Consider the following 23,449-nt stretch of genomic DNA (forward strand, 5'->3'; position numbering starts at 1 on the left):
GCGATTCTTGCCGATGTGAAGGTCTGTAAGATATCTAACAACTTATGTTGTTGCTCACAGACTTCCTCTAGTGGGATCTGTAGAATGTCCACTACACTTGTCTGTGTTGAAAGAGTTCTTGGAAGCGGCTAAAGTCATCCGTAGTGGGAGGCTGTGGCAGGATTGCCTCATATGGAGAGAACAAGATGTTGGCCAGTGGTCTGCCTTCTTCCTCTAATTCCACTTCTTGCTTCTTCAGAAATTCTAGCTCTGGCTCCAGGGGCCTGGATACCAAGGAAGATGGAAAGCGGATATTTAAGGCCCTCCTGAGAGAGGATGGCTGAGGAAAGGATTGACTATACACCCCCATGAGTCCCAATATGGCCATTGTGGGGGAATAGGCATGTTAGGTGGCATCCATGGGTGCCCATACCAAGGACCTGGTTCAGTTGTGCACTCCCGTTATCGGGGATGTATATGGGATTTACGATGCACCATGCTGTGGGGTATGATGGAAGGTTGTGCAGTGGAGTAGTCTATCATTACCCTTGTCGGTCTCACATGGTGGAATCCTCTCATGTGGTCCTGCCCTCTTAGGGTCTTTGGGCCTGCCACTAGTCTCGGTACTGGAGGTACTCAGATGGTCAGAACAGCTACATCTCAGTGAAGAAGACATGGCAGCCACAGATCTCACTGGGATGGTCTTTTTTGGGGTGGCTCCTTGGAGAGTGCCCGGAATGCACATTTTGTCTTCTGGACAGGAGAGAGCAGACTCCCTTCACAGCGCGCGAGGAGTCGGGGTCAGCAGTTGATGATGCCGAGTGGGGTCAGTGCTGCAGAAAAGAGGTCTCAGGACAAGGGTCTGAGGCAGACCATAATGTGTTCTTCATCATAATTAACTTGAGTTGGGGTCACAGTCTTTTTTGGCCTGTGCCTTTAAGTTAAGGCAGTGGGAGCAACTGCTAATATATGTACCTCTCTCCCAGGCCCAAAATGCACTGGGAGTGCCCATCACTCAAGGGAATGGCCTCACAGCAAGAGAAGCACCTCAGGGGATCCGGGCACAGTCCTGTGAGGGGAGAACTTCCCGATTGGGAAGGGCTCTGGAATCTCTACTAGGAAATAACAGAGAGGGAGAATAAAAGAGGGAGAAAAACTGCTAACAACTATCTTAAACGGAAACCTAAAACATCTAAAGGCACTACGAGTGATGAAGGGCTCTGCTAGAGGCTCTGTCCCAGACCAAGGACAGTTGAGAAGGAACTGACCGATGTTGGGTCGCACAGTGGTATATAGACACCGCTCACAATGTGTGACGGGGATGAGCACATGACGGAGATGAGCCCAATAGGCACTGCTACCGAAGATCTCCAATCCCAGGCACAGTTACACCAGCACGCACAAAGTGAAGCACCCCTAGAGACACCACTCAACAAAGAATTTAATATTTAATCAGTGCCCTTTTTGACAGAGAAATCCAAGTGCGATAGCGAAAGGAAGCTTATCTGGATCCTATCTCTTCTTAGGAGGTTGAAATTATTCTACCTCTTCAAGATGGTCTGCATGACATTTTCAGTCTAAAGCCACCTTGGCTATAGGTAACAAAAAAAAAAAAAAAAAAAATTTAAACAGCGCAATACAATTAGATTAAAAAAACCTGAATGCTTAGCATATTTTGTAAAACTCTGTAAAAGCTAATTCCAGATAAATACAATCCATGTTGTTACAGTGAAAAAAGCAATATCCTAGATTTCTAGAACGCACTCTTATCTGTACCAGTTTCTTTCTAGCCCTCTAAGCAGGCCACATGTCTGAGACTCAACCAACTAGGTATGTACTACCTTCCCTCCTCCGCAAGATTCAAGTCCTTTGTAATGGTTTCCCTTTTTGTCATTAAAACTATGACAATCCATCATCCCATCAGGCACACAGCACTGGATTACATCAGCAATTCAACAATGAAATGGTTGATTAGGTGTGCCACTGGGAGTGGAGAGATGAGGAGAAGTGGAATAGTTTATTCTCTGTACAATAGCTATTGTTACCTATATCTGCCTACTATCATCATTCCTGTCCATCTCTGGAGTTATTCAATTTGCTCTCACACAACCTAAAATTGTAAATGCTTTTTTACCTTGCTTGCACCGTAGTCATCCTAAAGTGTAAAGGTGACTGGATCCTGGTATGTATAACCATTTTCTCTGGCTATACATGTCAAATTGAATCTAGCTCACTGTGCACCTTTAGAGAGGCAGGGCTTATATTTTCTTATTACTCCCTCGTATCTTTATTCTGCTGTATCTCAAAAATTACCAACTGATAGGTAAACATGTCTCACATTCCCCTTTTCAATAATTTAAAGCTGATTTTTTTTGCCCTGCAGAGTTGTGTAATATTGGACCTTAAAACCAGTCACTGGTGCAGGACTGAACAAATACAGCCGGCCTTGGGCAATGGATCAGTGGGTCTTCAGAGCAGGAGCAGAGATTCCATGACTTCGGACAAAAGGAACCAACATTTCTCTGCCTGGTAGGTAGCTTAAAGTAATAAACTATGGGTATTTGAAGCTGCTCACATTCTGATTGTCAGAAATATTCCCAATGAGAGATGGATTAGTGTACAGAGGGCAAACGTGTATGACAATACACAGAACTTTGTAATAAAAAAATTATCGTGATTCCACTATTTTATCATCTAGGTGATAACACTGCATGTGCGTACACACAATATTTGAACACACACACAGTAAACGTTAGTGTACACCCCACTACACACACACATTTTATGCCCACAATTTTCAAACATGGGTGCTTAAAGGTCAACATCTGAATCCATATTTAGACATCAAATCAGAAATGGGCATAATTTTAGAGGTTCTGAGAACCTACAACTGCTGTTCACTTCAGTGACAGTTGAGGATGCTCAGCATACCTGAAAATCCCACTTCTATTTAGGTACCTAATTTAAGGCATCCATATTTGAAAGTTTTATCATAAATTTTGCTAAAACCCTTCAAATTGATTTAAACAATAGAATTCATTCTTTATAAGATACCCTGCTAAGAATGAATGCTAAGAATGAGTTCCAATACAGGGAGGAAGTCAATCAAGTACTTGCACTTTACATTGTTAGTGATAACTAACTTTAAAATTGTACCTCAGAACAAAGGAAGATGTGGTCTTTGCCTTGAAGAGATTATAATCCAAGAAAGAAGGCATCATTTGAATTTTCATATACAGAGAGGTGTAGTATGGGAAGAAGGTGGCAAGATGGTTGTGGGATCATTTTAAAACCACATTAACTTGCACATTTCAGTAACATGCACTCCGGTTATCTTACACTGGTAAGAAATGCAATAGAACACAGATTTTTCATTTGCAGGGCTATATAGCCTCATTTTAGTTTTCCCTGCACAAAACATGATGCCTATTTTAAATCTCATAGAAGTATTGTTTCTGGTAGTTTTAAACAGAGAGGAAAAAAGACACCAATGGTAAGTATTCTTTCCCTGACATTTAATGCATCTTTGTGATGTGTGAAGTTCTCGTTCCCTTCTTCCTCCTCACAGGTGTTTTTATTTTTGAAAAGTGAATGAAACTGTAAATAAGCTTAAAAAACAACATTACCGTATGTGAATTATCTGTCCTTTTAAATCTTCTCCCACCTTCTCTGTTACTCCCAAATCTACTTTTTACTCGTTAAGGGCCTCTTGGTTCCTTATAGCAATGTGGCAGCAGCTTTGCTGCAGATGGTGGATAATTTAGTCACATTTAAAAAAAAAAAAAAAAGGCTCAGGCCTCCTCTTCCCCCTCCTTTACTGATATCTCTGGCAGCAACACAGAGACTTCACTGGGCCTGGAAGTCATTAAGGTTCATTTCAAGCACCCTTGAATGACCAGCCTTCTTTCTGGCCTTCAATCAAGCTGCCTGAGAAACAGATGTTTAAATTGGACTTAAGTTCTTAAACACTGACCCAGTAATTTGTAACACAAAACACAGACACAGTACAGGACCACAACACCACAATGTCAGTGTCTGCACAAAATAAAAACTAAGTTTTCTTGCACCTAATTTAGGTCTTTAACAATTCTCTTATGCCTGTAATGATTGATAAAGATGATTTTAAAAAAATCCATTTCTCTTAACTAAGGTAATACTAATTCCTAGTGTTCTGCTCAGGTTCAGCAACATAAAACAATTAAGGTGACAGTCCCAAAATCAATTTAATGGCTAATGTGTATATCCTGTAAACATGAAACCGATCAAAACAATTAACTGAAGAGTCAAGGGACTAATCCCACAATATTTTGCGACCATTAGAAAAGCATGAAAAACTGCCTGAGCAAAGTTTATACTAAGTTTGTAAGTCTATAGCCCTCAATTTATTTGGGTCACATCCAATTCAACATTAAATGCTCTGTTCTTGTGCACAAAGACATATCAAAGATAGCAGTAGTGTCTAAGTTTAATCACTTAAAAAATAAAAATTATTAAAGAGTTGAAATGTCAATAAAGGAGTTATCTGTCTGAAAACAAAAAGTTCTTGACCTTTTAGTGAAGCCTGCAGTTCACAAATAAATAGCTTGGACAGAACATTATTCATTCCCAACTACTCTCAAAACCCACCAAACAAATCAACCCATTTTTAGCAGGCAGTAATACTACCGTTTCAAATCAGAGTCAACCGTATGTGGACATTGCTCTTAGAAAAGAAGCAGAAATTCCAATTGTAAAATAATAGAGAACCCACAGATTCCACAGTTGTTTTTGGAATTAATGAGGTCAAAGAGCTGCTTCTCTCCCTCATACACAAAGCTTAAATCACATTCTTAATGCCTGCAGCCCTATAAGTAGTTAGTACATAAAGTATATTTTTACACTTCTGTTTTACATTTGGAAATTGTTGCTAGTTTCCAACAGAAAACAAAGGGAGACGGAGACTCACACCCTCTCGTCCCTTGAAAACATACAGCTGCACACCAAGGGTTTTAAGTGTTGAAGCACACTACCTAATATGGACACAACACTTAAACACAGTATTATAGTTAACTATTTTATTACTAACCTGTTGAAAACACTTGGAGTTGGGCTGTGATCACGTTCCCTGTCTCTCTCTCTGGTACGTTCTCGTTCCCTATCACGATCACGATCACGATCCCTCTCTCGGTCTCTCTCTCTCTCTCGTTCCCTATCTTTCTCTCTTCGTGCATAATAATCCCACTGTTTGCTGGTGTCCACAAGACTAGGCCACGAAGGCGCAGAACCTGCAAGGTGCGGAAAGGTGACTAAAGAAAAAAATGCTGGTATTAGCAAGAACAAAAGCTGGTAAAATATAATATGATTCACTCTTGAAATGAGAGAGAGTTTTGTACATGCACATTTTTTCCTTCACAAGTCTACATATTACTTGAAACTAGGTACAGTATTTTACTATGATGGCAATCCAAGATCTCAGACCCTCTTCTGTTGCATTTTAATTCCGAGGATATATGGTTACCAGCGTACATTTAATTTCTTCAGATATATATCATGCAGAATGTCTGAATTCTAGATCACTACAAACAAAACAGTTACACAAACACTTCCTAAGAAGGATCCGATTTTTTGTGTGATTAGCTTAGTTTTACTTTTGCAAAACAAACAAACAGGAAATAAAAACAGCTCGAACATAGATCCTTTTAAATGATGTGGCTCTGAAAGTATAATTAAAAAAGGGGGAGGAAAAAGTGTTTCCTACTTTGGTCAGTTTAATTATTTTAAAGAAAAACATTACGGAAGTAAAAAGGTACACAAAATAAAAATAGTTGCAACTAAATGTACAATTTTTGACAGTTACATTCCATATTTTCTCTCGAGTTCATATTCTACACTATATATTTTTCAAAGCATTTCCAATGAACATAATAGTAAATGTGGAAGTCTCTTCTGTAAATTAGCCTTGGGGAAGCTATTATAACCAGCTAAAGGAAATAATTATTTTGTTTATCTTATACAAATATACCATTCTAATAAACGTTCATCAAGAACCAGTTATTATTAAAACATATTACATTTTAAGAAAATGAAACACGTACTTCAGTTTAAGACTTTTTGTAAAACAGAATATACTTGTTTAGAGGAGAAAAATTTTAAACCAGACTTTCTGATAAGAAAACATCCTCTCGCACTCAAGAATTTTCTGTAATCAGCAGTGGGATAGAAAGACTCTCCAGAATGTTCTGATGTCAGGAAGACACCAAAATGACTAGAGACCTGGCTTAGTAGCCCAAAGATAATGCTCAATGGGGCAATTGGAGTGCCTCATTCTACCCAACAGTGACTGCTTTATTTTACTGAGACACAGCACTCTCTAGTGGACTTAGGGTCTCAAAGTTAAGAATTCCTGAGTGCTCTTATCTGCTTTGCGACCAACTCACTGTGTGGCTTTAGATAAATCAGTTTAACTGCAGTGAGTTACCACGTTTCTCCATCTGTAAAATAGAATAATACTTATCTAACTCATGTGTTGTTATGAGGGCAAGTTAACAACTGTACAGAGCTTTCAAAAATATAAAGTGTTACGGAAGTGCACGAAGAGGCAGCACTAATGGGTTCTGACAAGAGTCATGTTCAGTCTTCTTTGTCTAAGATGCCTGTGAATGTGCCTGCAGCAGAGTGCAAGTACTGGTTCGCCAAAGGCTCCATGAACTAATACAAAAGATCCTTTGAGAGGGGGAAGATAGGGAGAGGGAGGAGGAACTTCAGCATTAAAATACTATTTCCAGTGACAACCCATATAATGCATAACAGCAGCAGCAGCAATACAGTGCTTTACATCTACAAAATGCTGAACAAACATTAGCTGATGTTTGAGTTTAGGAATATAGGGAAAACGAGGAGTTAAAAAAATCCTAGAACAACAGTGTTTTGTTTATTATGCTGCCAAAACTGAAATTATTCTATGTAAGGAAAGCAACCAGAAATAGCAAAACACAAAAAAACCAAACAGCTGGACTTTAAAGACTGCTAATTTCCTTAACTTGCCATGATTTCAACAAGATATGGATGGTCTCCAGGGCTTGAATACACTGGATGAGAGAGACTGTTCTAATTAAAAATATGAAATTATATTTACTAAATTCTATTGTTTACATTAAATGTAAGTTGCAAAACAGAAATGGTAATGATTTTTACTTATTATGGAATCTACATCCATGCTGATTCTGTCTGCTCCCTCCTATGCAATAACTACAGTGATTTCCATATTCTGCCAAATACACCAAAAAATTCATCTGACATAAGCAAAGTATGTCATTTGCATCTCAGTGATCCAACGTGACCCAGTGCTCTGGCTTTATATAGCTCGGATTGCAGCTATTCGGATTTCATCTATAAGAGTTCTCAACATGCAAGAAGTTAAAAAATAGAATTGCTTTCAAACATAATCAAGCTTAGTATTTTGTGTCTTCTACTAGGAACAAATCTAACTATTGTGTTTCTTCTTGATTGATTTGTACTAAGCTTCACAATGAAGCAATGCTACTGATCATTTCTAGATTGGGAGAGAGGAGTAGCAAATAAGGTTATTTCAGGTACGGGAAATTTTCAATTTATTCAATACAGCTGGAGACTAACGCTGCTTTGGAGAACAGTTTCATACAAGTAAGACTATACTGTGTCATGTACAACAGCAAAACATTAGCTGATCTTATTTGTGTTGTAGAAAGAGCTGTTTTTAGAACTTTTTTGCAATACTTATACTAAATTTGTAATTCCATTTTAAATGGAGAGAGAACATTAGACTGGGAAGAGTATCAGTACTCACAGACCTATGAGTAAACATCACCTCAAAACCCACAGTTAGAGGGAAGACCAGGGGCACCAGATTAGAAATTCTGATCACGTCTACCTCATTTTTCCTTGAAGACCCTATGGACAATTGGAGAACTGATAGCATTATGACAGAGAAATTAAGTGATTTTAAACTGTTTAAAATTTTGTTTTTTTGTTAATACTAATACTACTGCAACTTTCAAGAGAAAAGATGCATTTCTTAAGGATTCAAACAACTCTGGTCCTTTCAGTTAAGAACTAAGAGAGCTCACAATCCATGTCTCAGACTTCTAGCAAAGCCTGAGAAGGCTAGACAACATTCCTGACATTCTAAGATAAAACATCAGCAGGAAAACAAAATCAAAAATAAAAAGCCCTTATAACATTCATTTATAAAAGAGAGCTAGCAAGCATTTTCTATACATTATGAAGCAAAAAAAACAGACAAGTCAATTTTTTGCTCTTTGAAGGTCACCTTTAAACATCTTCCTTTATAATCTCCTTCATAAAATTCAGTCTAAAAAATCTAGTATGTTCAAGCAACATTAATAAAGTTGATTATAGTAGGTCATGCATTCAAAAACGGTCTTAAGGAGTAAAAATAGATATTTAGTTGATAATTTAAGACAGAATCACCCTTCAAATCAATCAAAAAAGCCAAAGCAGCAGGAATCATGGCAAGAGAAGTCTGTTGACTTGCAGAGTATGAAAAAAGTGCTAATTTGGGCGTAGAAAACAGCAAGACTCCTATTTTGTCAAATATATACCATATAAAAGAATAGCATTTATACATCCCTAATATATGCTTAATATGTTTAAACTACTAGGTAATCAAAAAGAAAATATGTAAATATGACATTGATTATATCAATTAACATATGTTCCATAAAACATTTTACAAACTATATGTCTATAAATGATTGAAAATATGTAGGGATATACTGAAAATATATTATTTTTCTCAAAAGGGTGATATTTTTATATTTAACATACTGCTCATGTTAAAAAAATGTCATGTTTTCGAAAGTATCTTTACAATATGTTTCCTTTCTTGTGGGTCACTGTGCATGCGTGGCAACATTAAGGCCTTTTCTCTATCATTAGTAACTGAGTGCATTAATATTTTTTGCCTAAATTAATGCTGAAGACGTCTGTATTCAGCTGAGTTTTTTGTTTTCTCTAGGCCTTTCTTTCTTTCTCTCTCTCTCTTTCTTTCCTTCCTCAACACATGGTTCTGTCTGGTTTCCTTCAATTCTGTCCCTCTGCCCTTTGGGAAAGTAACTGGAGTTCAGCATTACTGACAGTTCCAATCATCCAATGTCCCTCCAACAGCATCCTCAAAGATTGTCTCTTGGGATTTTTTCTTCTGCCGGATGATTTCAGTTGAGCACCCTTATTCAGATGAATGAGACAACTAGTCCAGACCTTCGCCCAAACTCTGGCTGGATCTGATGGTAGAATCTTTACTGGAAATCTTTTCTGCATTGTGCAGCCTCTCAAGATCACCAGTCCTTCCTTGGAAGGCCCACTTGCAAAGTCTTGATTAGAAAGGGGTTGTCTTGTATCAGGTTACAGCACCAAATGAGGATTAGCAACTCACTACTTGTGCCTTTGGAGACCTTTTTAGTAGAAAGTCTCCCAGAGTCATGACGACAGAACTTCTTACAGAAGCTTACTGAATCAGTGTTTTAGTCCTAGACTCTTTCTGAGATCCTCCATTGGTCCTGAGGTATTAGGGTGCCTTATACCAATACTGGGAATGCACAGATGCCACTCTGAACTACTAAAGTGATTCTTTTATATCTGTTAGACTTTGATATCACTAACCATAGTTGGATTTGTTTGTTTGTTTTTGGTCTTGCTACTGATTGGGGAGACAGGGAGAAAGCCAACCCTCCTTTCAACCAGATTTCAGAGGGTGATGTTGGACAATCACTCTTCTGAGAGCTCTTTTGTGTAGGGTTCCACAAAATTTGTTATCCCTTCTCTAGTGGGCTCATAGACCGTTGAACAGAAGACAGCAAGACATTTGGGCTGAAATCATCAGTATGCAGGTAACACAGCCTGATGCTTTTTTCCAAAAACAGATGGTCCAGTGTCTACTTTTCCAGAAATTAGAATATGAATAGAAATGAGCAGTCTGAGGCTCAATCCAGACAAAACTGAGAAGATTCTTGGTCCTAGTAGGCTGGGTAAGGAACTGATGGGTTTGGCAAAACTGGCACTTGGCTCCTGTTATTAAAGGGGCTCAACCACCTGTTTCAAAGCAGGCCCACAATTTGGGAGTATTTTTGGATTCCCAATTACTCTTGTTTTCTGAGGCAGCATCTGTAGACAAAAGTGATATTTCTCCCATCTGAGTCTGCTAAGATGTTTGCAACCACTTCTCCACAGTTGTGTACAGTGGCAGTCATTTCTGAGTTGTGATCCGCAGATTAGATTATTTCAATACCCTTTTGGGAAGCTAGGGCCAATACAGCATATAGCAGCATCCTACTTTATGTCACCCAAAGTGAACATTCTGTTCTCTGAAAACTGCAAACTTCCGAATTGCACCCGAGTACAAATGCAAGATATAGTCGATAAAGCTCCACATGGTTTTGGTCCACATTAATCTCTCCTTATACACTACTGCAACAACTGAGATCAGGTGGGAACCTCTTGCTAACAGTCCCTACACATGAACATCTGCAGGTAGGTAACAGGAGGTCTATGTGGCAGAAACTCACTCTCCACATTTAGACTCATAGACTTTAAGGTCAGAAGGGACCATTATGATCATCTAGTCTGACCTCCCGCATGATGCAGGCCACAAAAGCTGACCCACCCACTCCTGGAATAATTCTCTCCCTTGACTCAGCTGTTGAAGTCCCCAAATCATGATTTAAAGACTTCAAGTCGCAGAGAATCCTCCAGCAAGCGACCCCTGCCCCATGCTGCGGAGGAAGGCGAAAAACCTCCAGGGCCTCTGCCAATCTACCCTGGAGGAAAATTCCTTCCCGACCCCAAATATGGCGATCAGCAGAACCCCGAGCATGCGGGCAAGATTCTCCAGCCAGACCCACATTGACCATTGATACTAATTACCAGCGATGGCACGTTATTGACCTATTGACTAAAATCACGTTATCCCATCAAACCATCCCCTCCATAAACTTATCAAGCTTAATCTTAAAGCCAGAGAGGTCTTTCGCCCCCACTGTTTGTCTGACAAAGTCCAAGTCTACTGAGCTTCAAAGAATGATTGAAAGACATCTATTACCAAGAGAGTTTGTTATGAAATATGTACTGTATCCAAGACAAATATATTCATTAAAAAAAGTAGCTTATTTTTTCCAATACTGTAGATATCCCCAGTGAAAACCGATGGCACATTTTAGACATTTTTTATGTACACTGAAAACCAGGAACTAAACCTAGAAGAATTAAAATGTATGGGAGGAAACTGACTTAATACATTATAAATTAATACTTAAACTTGAGAGCCTTTAGTAAATGGGATCAAGAACTAAGCCCCTCATTTTCTCTCAAGTTACAGCAATTCTGACAGACAGAAATAGAGAGAAGTCATCCACTTAAAACTTGTATTGTATTTTGATAATGGTAAAATTTTTTGCTTTTTAGGAATGAAGTTGTGAGGCTGGAAAAATCATGTACTGGATTTGCATGTTTTAAGGAGCCAATACGTTCCTACTCTCTGAAATAAAAAGTGATGCTCAAAAGTTAGGGTTTCAAACTTGTTACTGGCACCTGAGTCAGCTATGCGCTCAGAGGGGGCAAAAAAAGGAGAGGAAGCATCACATGTTCCTCTCTAGTTAACTTTTCCAACTGACTTAATAAGCAACAGCCATAGGTTTCAGGAGGGAGCCATTTCCAGCTTGTCTTCACTGGAGAGAGATTCACCACAATGGATCATGTTAGAGAGAATAAGAGAAGAGAATGGGAAAAAAATCCAGATACTATATTATTTAACGTAGAAAAGACAGTTTAAAAAAATAAATACTCGCATATATGCATTAATCAGATCACATCTGTCTTCTACTACAGGCGTCAATTTGACCAACATCTGTGATCAGTTACCTGAAAATAAAATTCTGGTATGCCCATTCACAACTAAATGTCCCTTCAACTTTCCATTTTTTTTCTCACTTGCTGCTTGGTCTTCACAACCACATATATGCACTGCTCCTGCTTTTACTTTGCCCAGGAGACAGGAAAATATTCATTGCAAGGATGATCATCTCTGTGTGAGCTTTTTTTTTTTTTTTTGAGTTAATCTCAGTATGACATTAATATCAACCCTGCAGGCCAATCACAGCCTTTTAAAGTAGAAAATGCTGAGCTGGTTCTGCCACTATCTAGAACAGCAATAAAGGTGGCTTGAAATAGCTTACCCTTGTAACCAAAACATTTCCCAATGTGAAATAAAGACTTCAACTGAGAGAACAGCTCCAGCCAAGAGCAAAAGAGCAAACTATAGTGGGTGGATGGTTTTTTTTCTTTATAAGCAGTGTAGTTAGTAACATCTATAATTAATGTTCAGCACTTTCCATGGTAAGACCCTTTTCGATTTGCTTATAACTTTGCAAAACTTTAATATTTGGGTTCAATTTTTCCATGCTGTGTGTGCGCCTTAGTCTGAATTTTTTTGGGGAAATTTCCAGAAGCATGGTTCATCTATTTCTGAGAACAAAGTTAAAGACAAATAGGGTGTTTTGCCCATATTCAAAAATTCTTCCAACTGTTTCACTAAGACACTCCAGGCTCTAGGAAGCATTAAGAAGATGCTTTGGAGAAAGGACTTAAACTTAAGGTAGGGAGATTGCCCTGAGGTCAGGGATATGTCTTTTGCCATTCCTATGAAAATCCACCCTAATTTGACCAAGTTATGAGCCTCTAAAAATGCTCAGTAGAGATTTGTTAGGAGTTTGGCAGGAAGACACAGTCTGTACTAAGCATACTCTGTACCAGGGCTGCAGGGTCTGAGCAGCACTTTCTCTGAAATTGCTGCTTCCAGCACCCAGAGGGCCCTGTGGCACTGAGCACAGTAATTGAGAGCAGGGAGAACTGGAATGGGGGAGAAAAAGAAGAGACAGTCATGGAAAAGACAGAGTGGGAATGTGGGGACTGGAATGAGAAGTAGAGAGCAGAGATGGTGACCAGCAAAATGTGCACCTTATCTCACTCTAGTGGCTGGCCCACAGAGCACGACAACCTACTACTGTTATCATTTACTCTTAGCTCAAGTGGCAGATGCTGTGCATCTCAAGTTTCTAATCCTGAAGATAAATCATTTGGGTATTAATATGATTACACAGGATGGAACTGTTGGTTTTTCAGTTTGCTTTTTTAAAAAGCTAGGAAGTTTAAAAAAAACTACAAAAAATACATTGAAAAATGTTTGCAAACTCAAGCACTCAGAAGTTAGGAATGACAGAGTTAAGGTTATTTGTGTAACATTAATAAGATTTACATTAATTGTAAAATTAATTACATTAAATGTCTTCTTAATTTAAATTAAATACAGTTTTATTTTTTAAATAAACCTACTTAAATTTACATTTCAAATTGACAACCGATGTTGAGGAGGCCTAACCTTATTATAATAACTTCAATAAGCTATTAAGTAATTTACATTAAATACAAAAAAATAATATTAAGCAATACGTTTGTTGCCAAGTTTTAAAGAAAGGCAGACCACTGAACTGGTGGACGTCACTGCTAAGCACCTAGAACCAGAGTCTGCCGAAGTACTAGACCAGCTTTTGACAGCAATTGCCTCTGTTTTGCAGTTATAGAAAAAAATCTGTCATTTCAGTTTACTCAACTAACACAGTTAAATTACTCTTCGAAGTTATTAAACTAATTGGGAGTTTAAAAAGGACAGCTTTCCTCTTTCAATCTATGAATAAAAACTAAGTGTGAGAGGCTGAGATCTACTAGTTCTAAAGCCTTGATGGATTTGGTGATGCAGAAACAATCGGCTTAATTAACTAACTACAGACAATACTTCCTTTCTTTAATAAATCAGTTAGCTTTAAAAGCAAAATGTGTTTTGATACATTTGATAATTTTTTTCTTACGTTTCCAGCACTTACAGTAGTTTTATTTAATAAAAAAGGTGGTGCTGTTGTGCATTTTTAATTGATTTTGAATTACCATCCAAACAGAACTTGACACAAATCACAAGTAAAAAATGAATCCTTATCTAGTAAATAAGAAATGCATTATTCACAATTTTCTAACATGTAAAAATTAAGAATCTGAATAAATGTAAATTAAGTTATATAAACTGCTTAAGTAAATGTGTAGAGATATAGTGTATTCTCCTGGTTAGCAAAAAAAAGAGTATCAAACTTAGAATAAAGACTGTACTGAGTTTCAAGTCAACATGTTTTAATGGTTACCAACCAATGAGAATCAATCTTTCTTTAGGAAAAGAACGTAAGTACAAATGCAAAACACAATTAAAACACATGATTTAAATCAAGGATTCCTGATTGCTGATTTAAATCATGATTACAATCTGTGATTTAAATCAATTCACCTTACTTTTTTTTTTAAATAGGAAATGAAATCTTGCTCTAGAAAGGGGGCACGCGCACACACACACACACACACACACACACGGAGTGTACTAGATTATCCAGTGCCCCACAGCGCACACATATACCAAGAAAATACTGAACTACTCGCCTTCCATTGCCATCTGCAACAAGTTTATAGCATTTGCAGGAAAAATACCTTAACAAAACAAGTTTGCATCTTTCCAACCACTGTTACAGATTTTGTTGGGTACAGTTTTGAAGGTACATGAAGAGAAAATGATGTCTGTCCACCTGCTAGTGATACACACTGAATTCTATTGGTGTTTGCATGGTTTTTAAAAAACAAACACATTCGCATTGAAAGAATGCCCCCATCACAAAAATTTCAATTTAGAGGACAGAAAAATGAATGAATAGGTAAGCAGGTATTTACCAGTAGCTGCTAATATGAGGTGCTAGGAATTCAGTCATGATAATACTCATTTTGATCTTTTGCACCATCTTATTTTGACTAATAGATAGATTCTTGTTTACATTTAAACTGAAACAACGTAGCTATAGCTATTTTAAACAATTTTTAACAAAGCTTAAATAAAATCCTCAAAGCTGATAACCATACTCACACGGAAATGCACGAGCAGAGCGGCTGTCATAGCCAGAGGAATGTCCACTGTTGAAAGGTAAATATACAAGTCAGGTTCCTGCCCACACCTGAATGGATCTATATCTATATCTAGATATAGATATATACACACACACATATAGTACCTGATTTTATTCTTCACAATTCTTAGAAGTATGTGACTAAAAGAGTATATTTTAAAGGGGATTATATTTAAATAATATGCCCTCCATCGTAAGCCTTCCTACTATAAAAAACAATTTAATTATCAATTGCACTGAACAAACACAGATGTCTAATATATAAATATTTTAATACTGATGTAGCAAGGAGGATTCATATTCTCCCTTAACATTCCTAATTTTTTTAAACATTTGTTCCCAAAAATGTCTGAATATGTTTTATATTATATATAAACTATTCTGTCTTGTCCTCACTGGATTTTCTATTTCAATATGTTACTTGTATTCCAAAAAAGAGTTACAAATATTGGCAGAGAAATCATACTCCATGCCCAATTGCTTGGCAACAAGCAAATTTGTGAATGAAAGCTTCCTAATATCCTTCCTGTTAAATAAATAGGTATGGAAGTGAATCCAATTTTTTCGAACACATATGCATATAAAAGCAGGTGGGCTTCAAATGGATTGTTCTATAAATATTCTTCTAAATCAACTTCATATTTTCTAGAGCTACTTCTTTCAATGGTAGCCAACTTAAATAGGTAAAATATAGAGGTTGAAAAGGATGATGTGCACATAGGGCTTAAATTCAATTTTCTATAACCTTTGATAAGTTTTATCACTTCCTAGATAGCTTGAATTAATCAACTACACCTTATTTAACACATTTACTTAAGTGCTACTTTTGTTCTTGAAGACAGCCTCACAGTATAAAAAGGCTTTTGGATCAGTATGGTTTTAAAAATAGAATAATGAAAGCCTTATGCAATGTCTCAACATTTTAGGGTATTTGTCAGAGCTGGAATGCAAGGTTTTAATATAAACTAGATAAAGAATTTTGCAAAACTGTACTATACTGAGGAACCTATATAATTTATTCTCATAATAAATAAAAATATCCATAAAAAATACAATGACCCAAAGAAACAAAGTCAAGCTAGCATATACTTCAGACCTTTTGAACGGTTCTCTGTATTGCTATGTCTTCTTTACTTGCAAAATCTTAAGAAAAGTACTTCATATATATATTTTATTTCCTTCTGCAAATTTTAACATTCCGGTTGGTGGGAATGTAAATCTTTGGGTTGTGCATGACCTATGTTAAAAAAAATTCTTTCAGCTGTTTCACTGAGAAGCTTTATCACCTCCATACTGTGGAGCAGGGACTTGAAATCTGGCAAAGGGGCTGCTCTGATGTCAAAAATGTGCCTTTTACTGTCTCTGTGAAATTCCACCCAAATTTGGCCAAATTATAAGCCACTGAAAATCTCGTTTTGCACATGCTCACTAGAGGTTTGTTAGAGGCTGACAGTAGATAACAGCCTACTGATATTACCAGTTACCCCATAAATTCAAATGGTAGAGGTCTGTCCTATGAATCTAAAGGCTCTGATAGTGCTGCTGACCTATGTGAAGATTAATATGGTTTTATATATTTCTGTGGGGTTTTTTTTCCATTTAAAATACTACATACAAAAACAATTATATTACAAGAATGTTAAGGTTGCAAAGGCAAGCACTCAAAAGTAGGAAATGCCAGAGTTGAGGTTGTCTGTGCAACTTTAATTTGGCTCCCTTGAGCATATGCATTATGAAATCAATAGGAGTTAGGTGCCTATGCACTTTTGAGAATCCCACTAGGTTCATTCCTGCATCTTGCCTAGATATATTTAAAAATCTGGCCCATAGTTTTTAATCACATGATTGCATACTATTTTTTCCACAGGACTCTCACTTCTTCAGCATACAAGATGTTCAGGACCATCTTAACACTACGAGCACTCCAGCTGCAAAGCTGCAGCTAGGTGACTGTAGCACCATAGTGCAGATACTTCCTACAGCAATGGAAGGGGTTTTTCCATCAATATAGGTAATCCAACTCCCCGAGTGGTGGTGGTTAGGTCAACAGAAGAATTCTTCCAATAACCTTGCTGCATCTACATTGGGAGTTAGGTAGGCTTAACTACGCAGTACAGGGGTTTGAATTTTTCATACCCCTGCGCACCTGGCTATGCTGACCTATCTTTTAAGTGTAGACCACATCTGAATTAGTGTGTTGTGATTTAGGATATTGCAGGCAGGACCTGATTTGTTGCAAAGCAGGAAGGTGTACCGTAAATAAGGTTGGGGACAACAGGAAGAGAAAGGATGGTCTTGTGGTTTAGACATTTGAAATGCCTCCCTGGAGAAATGGATTCTATCCCTTCCTCTCCCACAAAATTCCTATGTGATGCTAGGAAAGTAATTTAAACCAACTTTTCACAAGTGGCCACTGTGCGCATTTCATTATCTAGGGACCCAGCTTGAGACATTTTGGGCCTGATTTGCAGTAGTGATAAATACTCACAACTGCAACTGGAGTCAATGGGGCCTGAGCTTTGAATAACAAGTGCTAAAAAATGTTAAGTGTTTAAAAAAAATCAGGCCCTAGACATTTCAAGTTAGATTCCCAATATTTGTGGACATGACAATTTGGCCTTAATATCTCTCTCTCTCAGATCCTCATCTACAACATGGGGATAATTTTACATCTTGGGGGGGAGGGATAGCTCAGTGGTTTGAGCATTGGCCTGCTATAAACCTAGGGTTGTGAGTTCAATCCTTGAGGGGGCCACTTAGGGATCTGGGGAAAAATCAGTACTTGGTCCTGCTAGTGAAGGCAGGGGGCTGGACTCAATGACCTTTCAAGGTTCCTTCCAGTTCTAGGAGATAGGATATCTCCATTAATTTAATTTATTTATCTTACCTTATGGGGATGTTGTGAAGCACTCTGATACTATGGCGATCAGTGTCAACAGTTGCATAGACAACCTGATTTCCAGCATTTCCTAGACTTTGAGTGCTTGACTTTGCAACCTTAACTTTTTGTGTGTGTAATATATATGCTGTTCCAGAGAAACACAGTAAGATTAAGTTAGATAATCCATTTAATAATCTGAGAATCTCTGAATAATCAGCACCCTAACTAATGAGAGAGCTGCTCTATTCTTAAATCTTACATCAATATAATGGGATAGATCTACAGGATGACAGATAGCAAAATACTTTACACACAAACAATGTTATCTGTATTAAAGCCTTCTGAAATTTTAGACGACAGTAACTCCAGGGAAAACCCAAGATAGAAAATGATGATAAAAGCAGAATTTTTTTCTATATAAGGAACATAAAAGTTATTATGCTTACTGTAAGGATTTTTTTTTTTAAAAAAAAGCCCCATGTTGAAAGGGATGAAAATTAAAAAATGATAAATAAAATTTACCTTTCTATTGTTGGTATAAGAGAAGGTGGTGGACCTCCAGGTGGGGGAGGAAAACCTGAAATATTTAATTGGAAAACATAAAAAATTGGGTTAGGTATATAATGGGATACTAATTTCAGAGAAGCAGAGCTGAAGCAAAGAATTACCGTCCACACAATACACAACTACTTAACAAAAAGCAGGGTCAAGTCCTAAATATGTATATATTTTCAGTGTCTTAATTTCATCTGCCATCAGTCTTAAAACATTTACTTTAAGTATTTTCTATTGTGCTGCAACTCTTGAGAAGTTATCAAGAATGCTTTGCTCCAGCAACAAGTCTCTGAATAATTTTAATGAGCTTCTTCTCGGGGGGGGGGGAAGAGGGGAGTGTAGTTCTTAGGGAAGTGGCACGTTGGCCCCATAAACATTAAAACTGTTCCATCTCTACCTTGCATAAAATCAACCAGGCCTATGTCTACACATATAGTTTTATGTTTATGAACTTTTATCTTGATATGAACAAGCAGATGTAGGCAACTGCGTGTTGCACATTCAAATTTAAGTTTCACATTTCTTAACAATGCTTCAGAAAATATGTAAATAAATTACCTGGTGGTGGCACAGTTATTGGTATACCTAAGAAATAAAAATATATGATGCATACTAAGTCAATTTTAGCAATAATTTGTGTTCATTATCAGCAGAGCTAATTAAAATTATGTCATCAAAATAAAGAACAAAAGTATCTAATTTCCCTGTCCTTAGAGTAAGAATCATGGCTGTCTCAGTGTTATCAACTTGTCATTTTATCTCGAGTCTCATGATATTTGGGGTTTTATTTAAAACTTCAGCTCCTGAGAATTGTTTTCAATTAACACAACTACAACAAAAACCCCAGTAAGTTTCAAGATTTCAAAGTTGCAAATAATACCTTGAAAATGTGACCCAAGCACACCCAAAACATTCAAAAACCAGAAAGCAAATAAAAAAAGCTGTTTTGTTGTTGTTGTGTTGTCGTTTTGTTAGTTTGGTTTTTAATGTGTCAAAAAAGGAACTTTTGGGAGCAAATCTGAATTACATAATTTAAACCCCCTTCAAACTCTAAACTAGCCTCAGGTGCAATTGGGTTTAATAGAATATATATCACAATACTTCACCAAGTACATGTACCTACTTTAGGCTCTGATCCAAAGCCCACTGAAGTCAATGAAAAGACTGACCAATCCTGCATCTTAGTGCCCAATCCTGCAAACACTTATGAACATTCATAACTTTATGCACAAGAGTAGTCCCACTGAGTTTTAAAAGACAAGTTTTTGCAGAATCAGAGGCTAATGTACTAAGACCAAAATTTTCAAACTTGGGAGCCTAAAGTTCAACACCTAAATGAGAGCACATATCACACTAATTCATTTCAATGCAAATCTTTTCACTGATTTAAATTGGAATTATGGATGCTCACCACATCTCAAAGTAAAGATACTTTCCTTAGATGTCTAAATATAGATTTAAGTGTCTTACTTTTAGGCATCCAAATTTGAAAACTTTTGCCTGAGGATCTGTGCAGATTGTATTAATGAGCTTTTTCAGGTAAAACAAGGTGTTTAAAGCAATATTTCCTGTCTAAAATTATAACTACAAATAACATAACATTTTCTGTTTGAATAGTGACAATTTGTTAATATTTACAGAGAGTTCCTTGAATTATCAAATCATATCAGCTTGAAACATTCAGCTCCAATATGAAAGCATCTGCTAATCATTTATTTTTCACAAGACTCCAGATATGTATATCTTCTAGATCATCATAAAGGACATTTTTAAAATATAAAAATCTAAAGAAATCAGGGGTAATTTGAAGCAAGCATATTCCATTTAGACATATTTCAGTAACTGCACCAAGAAATTATTCAAATAACCAAATATATTTGAGTATTTATTTTGATATAAAATCACTAGCAAGTTTGTCCCTTCCTTCTCCTTTGTATGTGGGCAAAACTCAAAATAAAAACCCCACACAGCATTAACATTGAAGATGTAAAAGCACAAGAGCCATGAAAATCAAAAGCTAAAAACCCCAAGTAATATTAATGGGCCACAATGTACTCTAAAAGGGCATTCACATTAATGGCACTAATGAGAATCCGAAATAGGTCACACGGGCAATGTGGCAGACTTAACAGCAACATAAGGGTCATTATGGACAACAGTGCTTCCACTAGGAAAGCCAGCATCTGTGGAGCCAGACAAGACTCAAATCTTTCCCTCGTTATTCAGAAAGAGTGGTTGGAAAGGTGCTTTCACCAGCTCTGTGAGGACTACTTTAATATGCTCACCTAACAAAGCTCAGACCCAACCACAGGGTCCATTCTTAGACTCTCTCATGACTTACCTATAGATGTATAGTATTAGGCCTGGTCCACACTAACCCCCCAAAAGTGAATATATTGTGGAGCAGTGGAATCTGAGCATATTATGGCATAAAACGGAAGTATAGCTGTGTCAGCCACATTCTGCTGGCACTGCAGCCTGTACTGTCTTACCAAATTTCCCAATGACTTATGCATGATTGCAGGGTGTTTAATATACAAGCTGAGATAGAGTACTGGATAAGACTTATATTAACTGGCGATGTGCTTGCTTTTTAATGCCTGAATTGACATGTAATGCATTTCAACAACCTTAGTTCTAAGGCAATTACATTGTTTATGTTGTAAAATATAATTTCTTGGTTTTGAACAACAAACTTAAAAGCTAATTTTCCACCTGAAATGGGAAGCAGGAGATGGAAAGATCCAAAACCTGGTGGCTTTGGAGCTAGAGGTAACAGAACTTCTGAACTCAAGCAACTCCTTCACATCTGGACTAAGGGGATAACAGGACCCTGGTAATTTTAGGAATCCATTAATTCCAGAGATAAAAGCTGTCAAGATCTACTAGTTGCATTAGTAGATCTTGTAAACTGCTGTCTGTTCTACCTTCTGGCCGTGGCGTTTTCTACACCCACCCTTATTAATAATCTAGGAAATCTGATAGAAAAAAAGCTAGCTGGCATTAATGTGATGGTTGAAAGATCAAACACCAAAAGAGTCAGAAAATACTTCACATGAAGGGCAAGTGGGCAATATTAACTTAGTTAAGTTGAAAACATGGAGTATTTTCTATTCCTCTTTTCTTGGAGAATTGTTAACATGTTGCACTTTATCAACATACACCATTACATATACCAAAAATGCAAGATCTTAGAGATGTTACTCCAGCAATACTTTTAGAATTCCAACTTAAATGACTGATATTTCAAACTTAACACTGCATGAATGTTGGCTTTTTTGCATGTAATTTTCCATTACTGTACTAAAACAGTCTAATTTGTCAAGTTTCAGGATAAATTAAGTTTTTCTCCACTATAGGTAATGCTACAACATTTTATTTAACTATGAAAATCATCAGTGAACACCTTCTACAAAATGAGTCCTGTTGCAACAATTTGAACAATCTCAAGAAAAAATACATAAATATAAAGCACTATACTTGAGCCCAGGTAAAACTAAGACTTTCATTTTAAGATATGTACTCAACAGAGACGTGTACAAAGATCAAAATTCGACCTAGTAGTGCTAATTTTTATATCTAGAGACCAATATTACTAATAGTAAATGTCTCAATACTGAAATTGATTTCCAAAGTTGGAAAAGTTAACAAAAAGTAAGTTAGGCTCACTAACAGATCTTTATATTAAATCATCAAATTTCAGATTCTTCTACCTCAAGCCTTTAACACTAGGAAAGGATTACAGGTCTGTCGCATCTTACGCGCGTTTAACATGCGCGATTCCAGCTTTACGCAGTCGGGGGGGGGGGGGGGGAAGTGCGGGCGATTCCACCAGGATGAAACACGAATCTGCTGTTTCCACTAAAATATTTTTTGGGGGGGACTTGACAGCAACAGCATGTCTTTAGGCCTGTGATAAGGTTCTCCCCTATAATAACCCTGGAGGGTTGGCAAAAAAAAAAACAAAAAAAAAACCACACAGTTTAAATAGTGCGTCTGTCCCGGAGTGAGTGTGAGATGGGAGAAGCGAATCTGCTGTTCCCACTACAATACTGCTGTTCCCACTACAGTACTCAGTGCCCCTGTGCCTCTCATACTGTAAGCACCTTGCCGCGCTGAGATTCTACTGTGCCTGTACTGTTTAAAGATACAGTATTCTTCGTACTGTATAACATGGCCCCTAAACGCAAGGCACCTACTTCATCTGGTGCTCAACCGAAGAAACAGCGATCTGTTCCAACGCTGGAGGAAAAACTGGCTGTGTTGGACTTACTGAGAGACGGTATGTCCATCGCGAACGTGGCGCGTAAATACGGCCGCAACGAATCTAGCATCCGTGCCATCCAGATTCGAGAGAGAAATTCGTCAAGCCGTGGCATCAAGTGCTCCAGTAACTGCTAAGATGACGAGCCAAGTGCGTGATAAGACTTTAGTGAAGACTGAAAAGGCATTAAACTTATGGCTGGAAGACATGAACCGTAAACATGTGCCTATCAATGGCAACATGTTGCGAGAAAAGGCTCTTAGCATCTACGTGCTGTTCAAACCTCCTGCCGAAGAGGGACAGCCTTCTGATAAGAAGGAATTCAAAGCCAGCCAAGGTTGGCGTAACAGTTTTAGGAACCGCTTCAACCTCAAAAACGTGCAGACTACTGGTGAAGCTGCATCTGCCAATGAGGAGGCAGCAAAAGCCTACCCCAAACAATTAAAGAAAATCATAGAGGAAAGGGGCTATCTTCCAGAACAAGTTTTTAATGCTGACGAGACTGGGCTCTTCTGGAAAAAAATGCCCACCCGCACTTACATTTCGAAATCAGAAAGACAAGCCCCTGGCTTCAAAGCAGCTAAAGACCGTGTGACTGTGTTGCTTTGTGGCAATGCGGCTGGGCATTTAATAAAGCCGGGCTTGCTCTACAGGGCTGCAAATCCCCGTGCCCTAAAAGGCAAGACCAAAAATCTCCTGCCTGTGTTCCGGCAATCAAATAAAAAGGCTTGGGTGATGGCAGCATTA

General features: G+C 37.6%; 1 protein-coding gene across 7 annotated transcripts in view; it reads right to left on the minus strand.

The window, feature by feature from the left end:
- FIP1L1 (factor interacting with PAPOLA and CPSF1) overlaps positions 1–23,449 on the minus strand; it is an 81,198-nt gene that overhangs the window by 13,341 nt on the left and 44,408 nt on the right. For 6 of the 7 annotated variants that reach the window (XM_065405245.1, XM_065405243.1, XM_065405240.1 and 3 more), the window contains 4 exons: positions 18,997–19,023; positions 18,406–18,460; positions 14,963–15,009; positions 5,045–5,264 (listed from right to left, as the gene is read on the minus strand). In XM_065405245.1, coding sequence (XP_065261317.1) covers positions 5,045–5,264; positions 14,963–15,009; positions 18,406–18,460; positions 18,997–19,023 — 349 coding nt within the window. The remainder of the gene's footprint in view (positions 1–5,044; positions 5,265–14,962; positions 15,010–18,405; positions 18,461–18,996; positions 19,024–23,449) is intronic. The other variant, XM_065405239.1, reaches the window with a different exon arrangement.

The sequence above is a fragment of the Emys orbicularis genome, chromosome 5 (genome assembly GCF_028017835.1).
Source record: "Emys orbicularis isolate rEmyOrb1 chromosome 5, rEmyOrb1.hap1, whole genome shotgun sequence".
Classification (NCBI taxonomy): Eukaryota; Metazoa; Chordata; order Testudines; family Emydidae; genus Emys; species Emys orbicularis.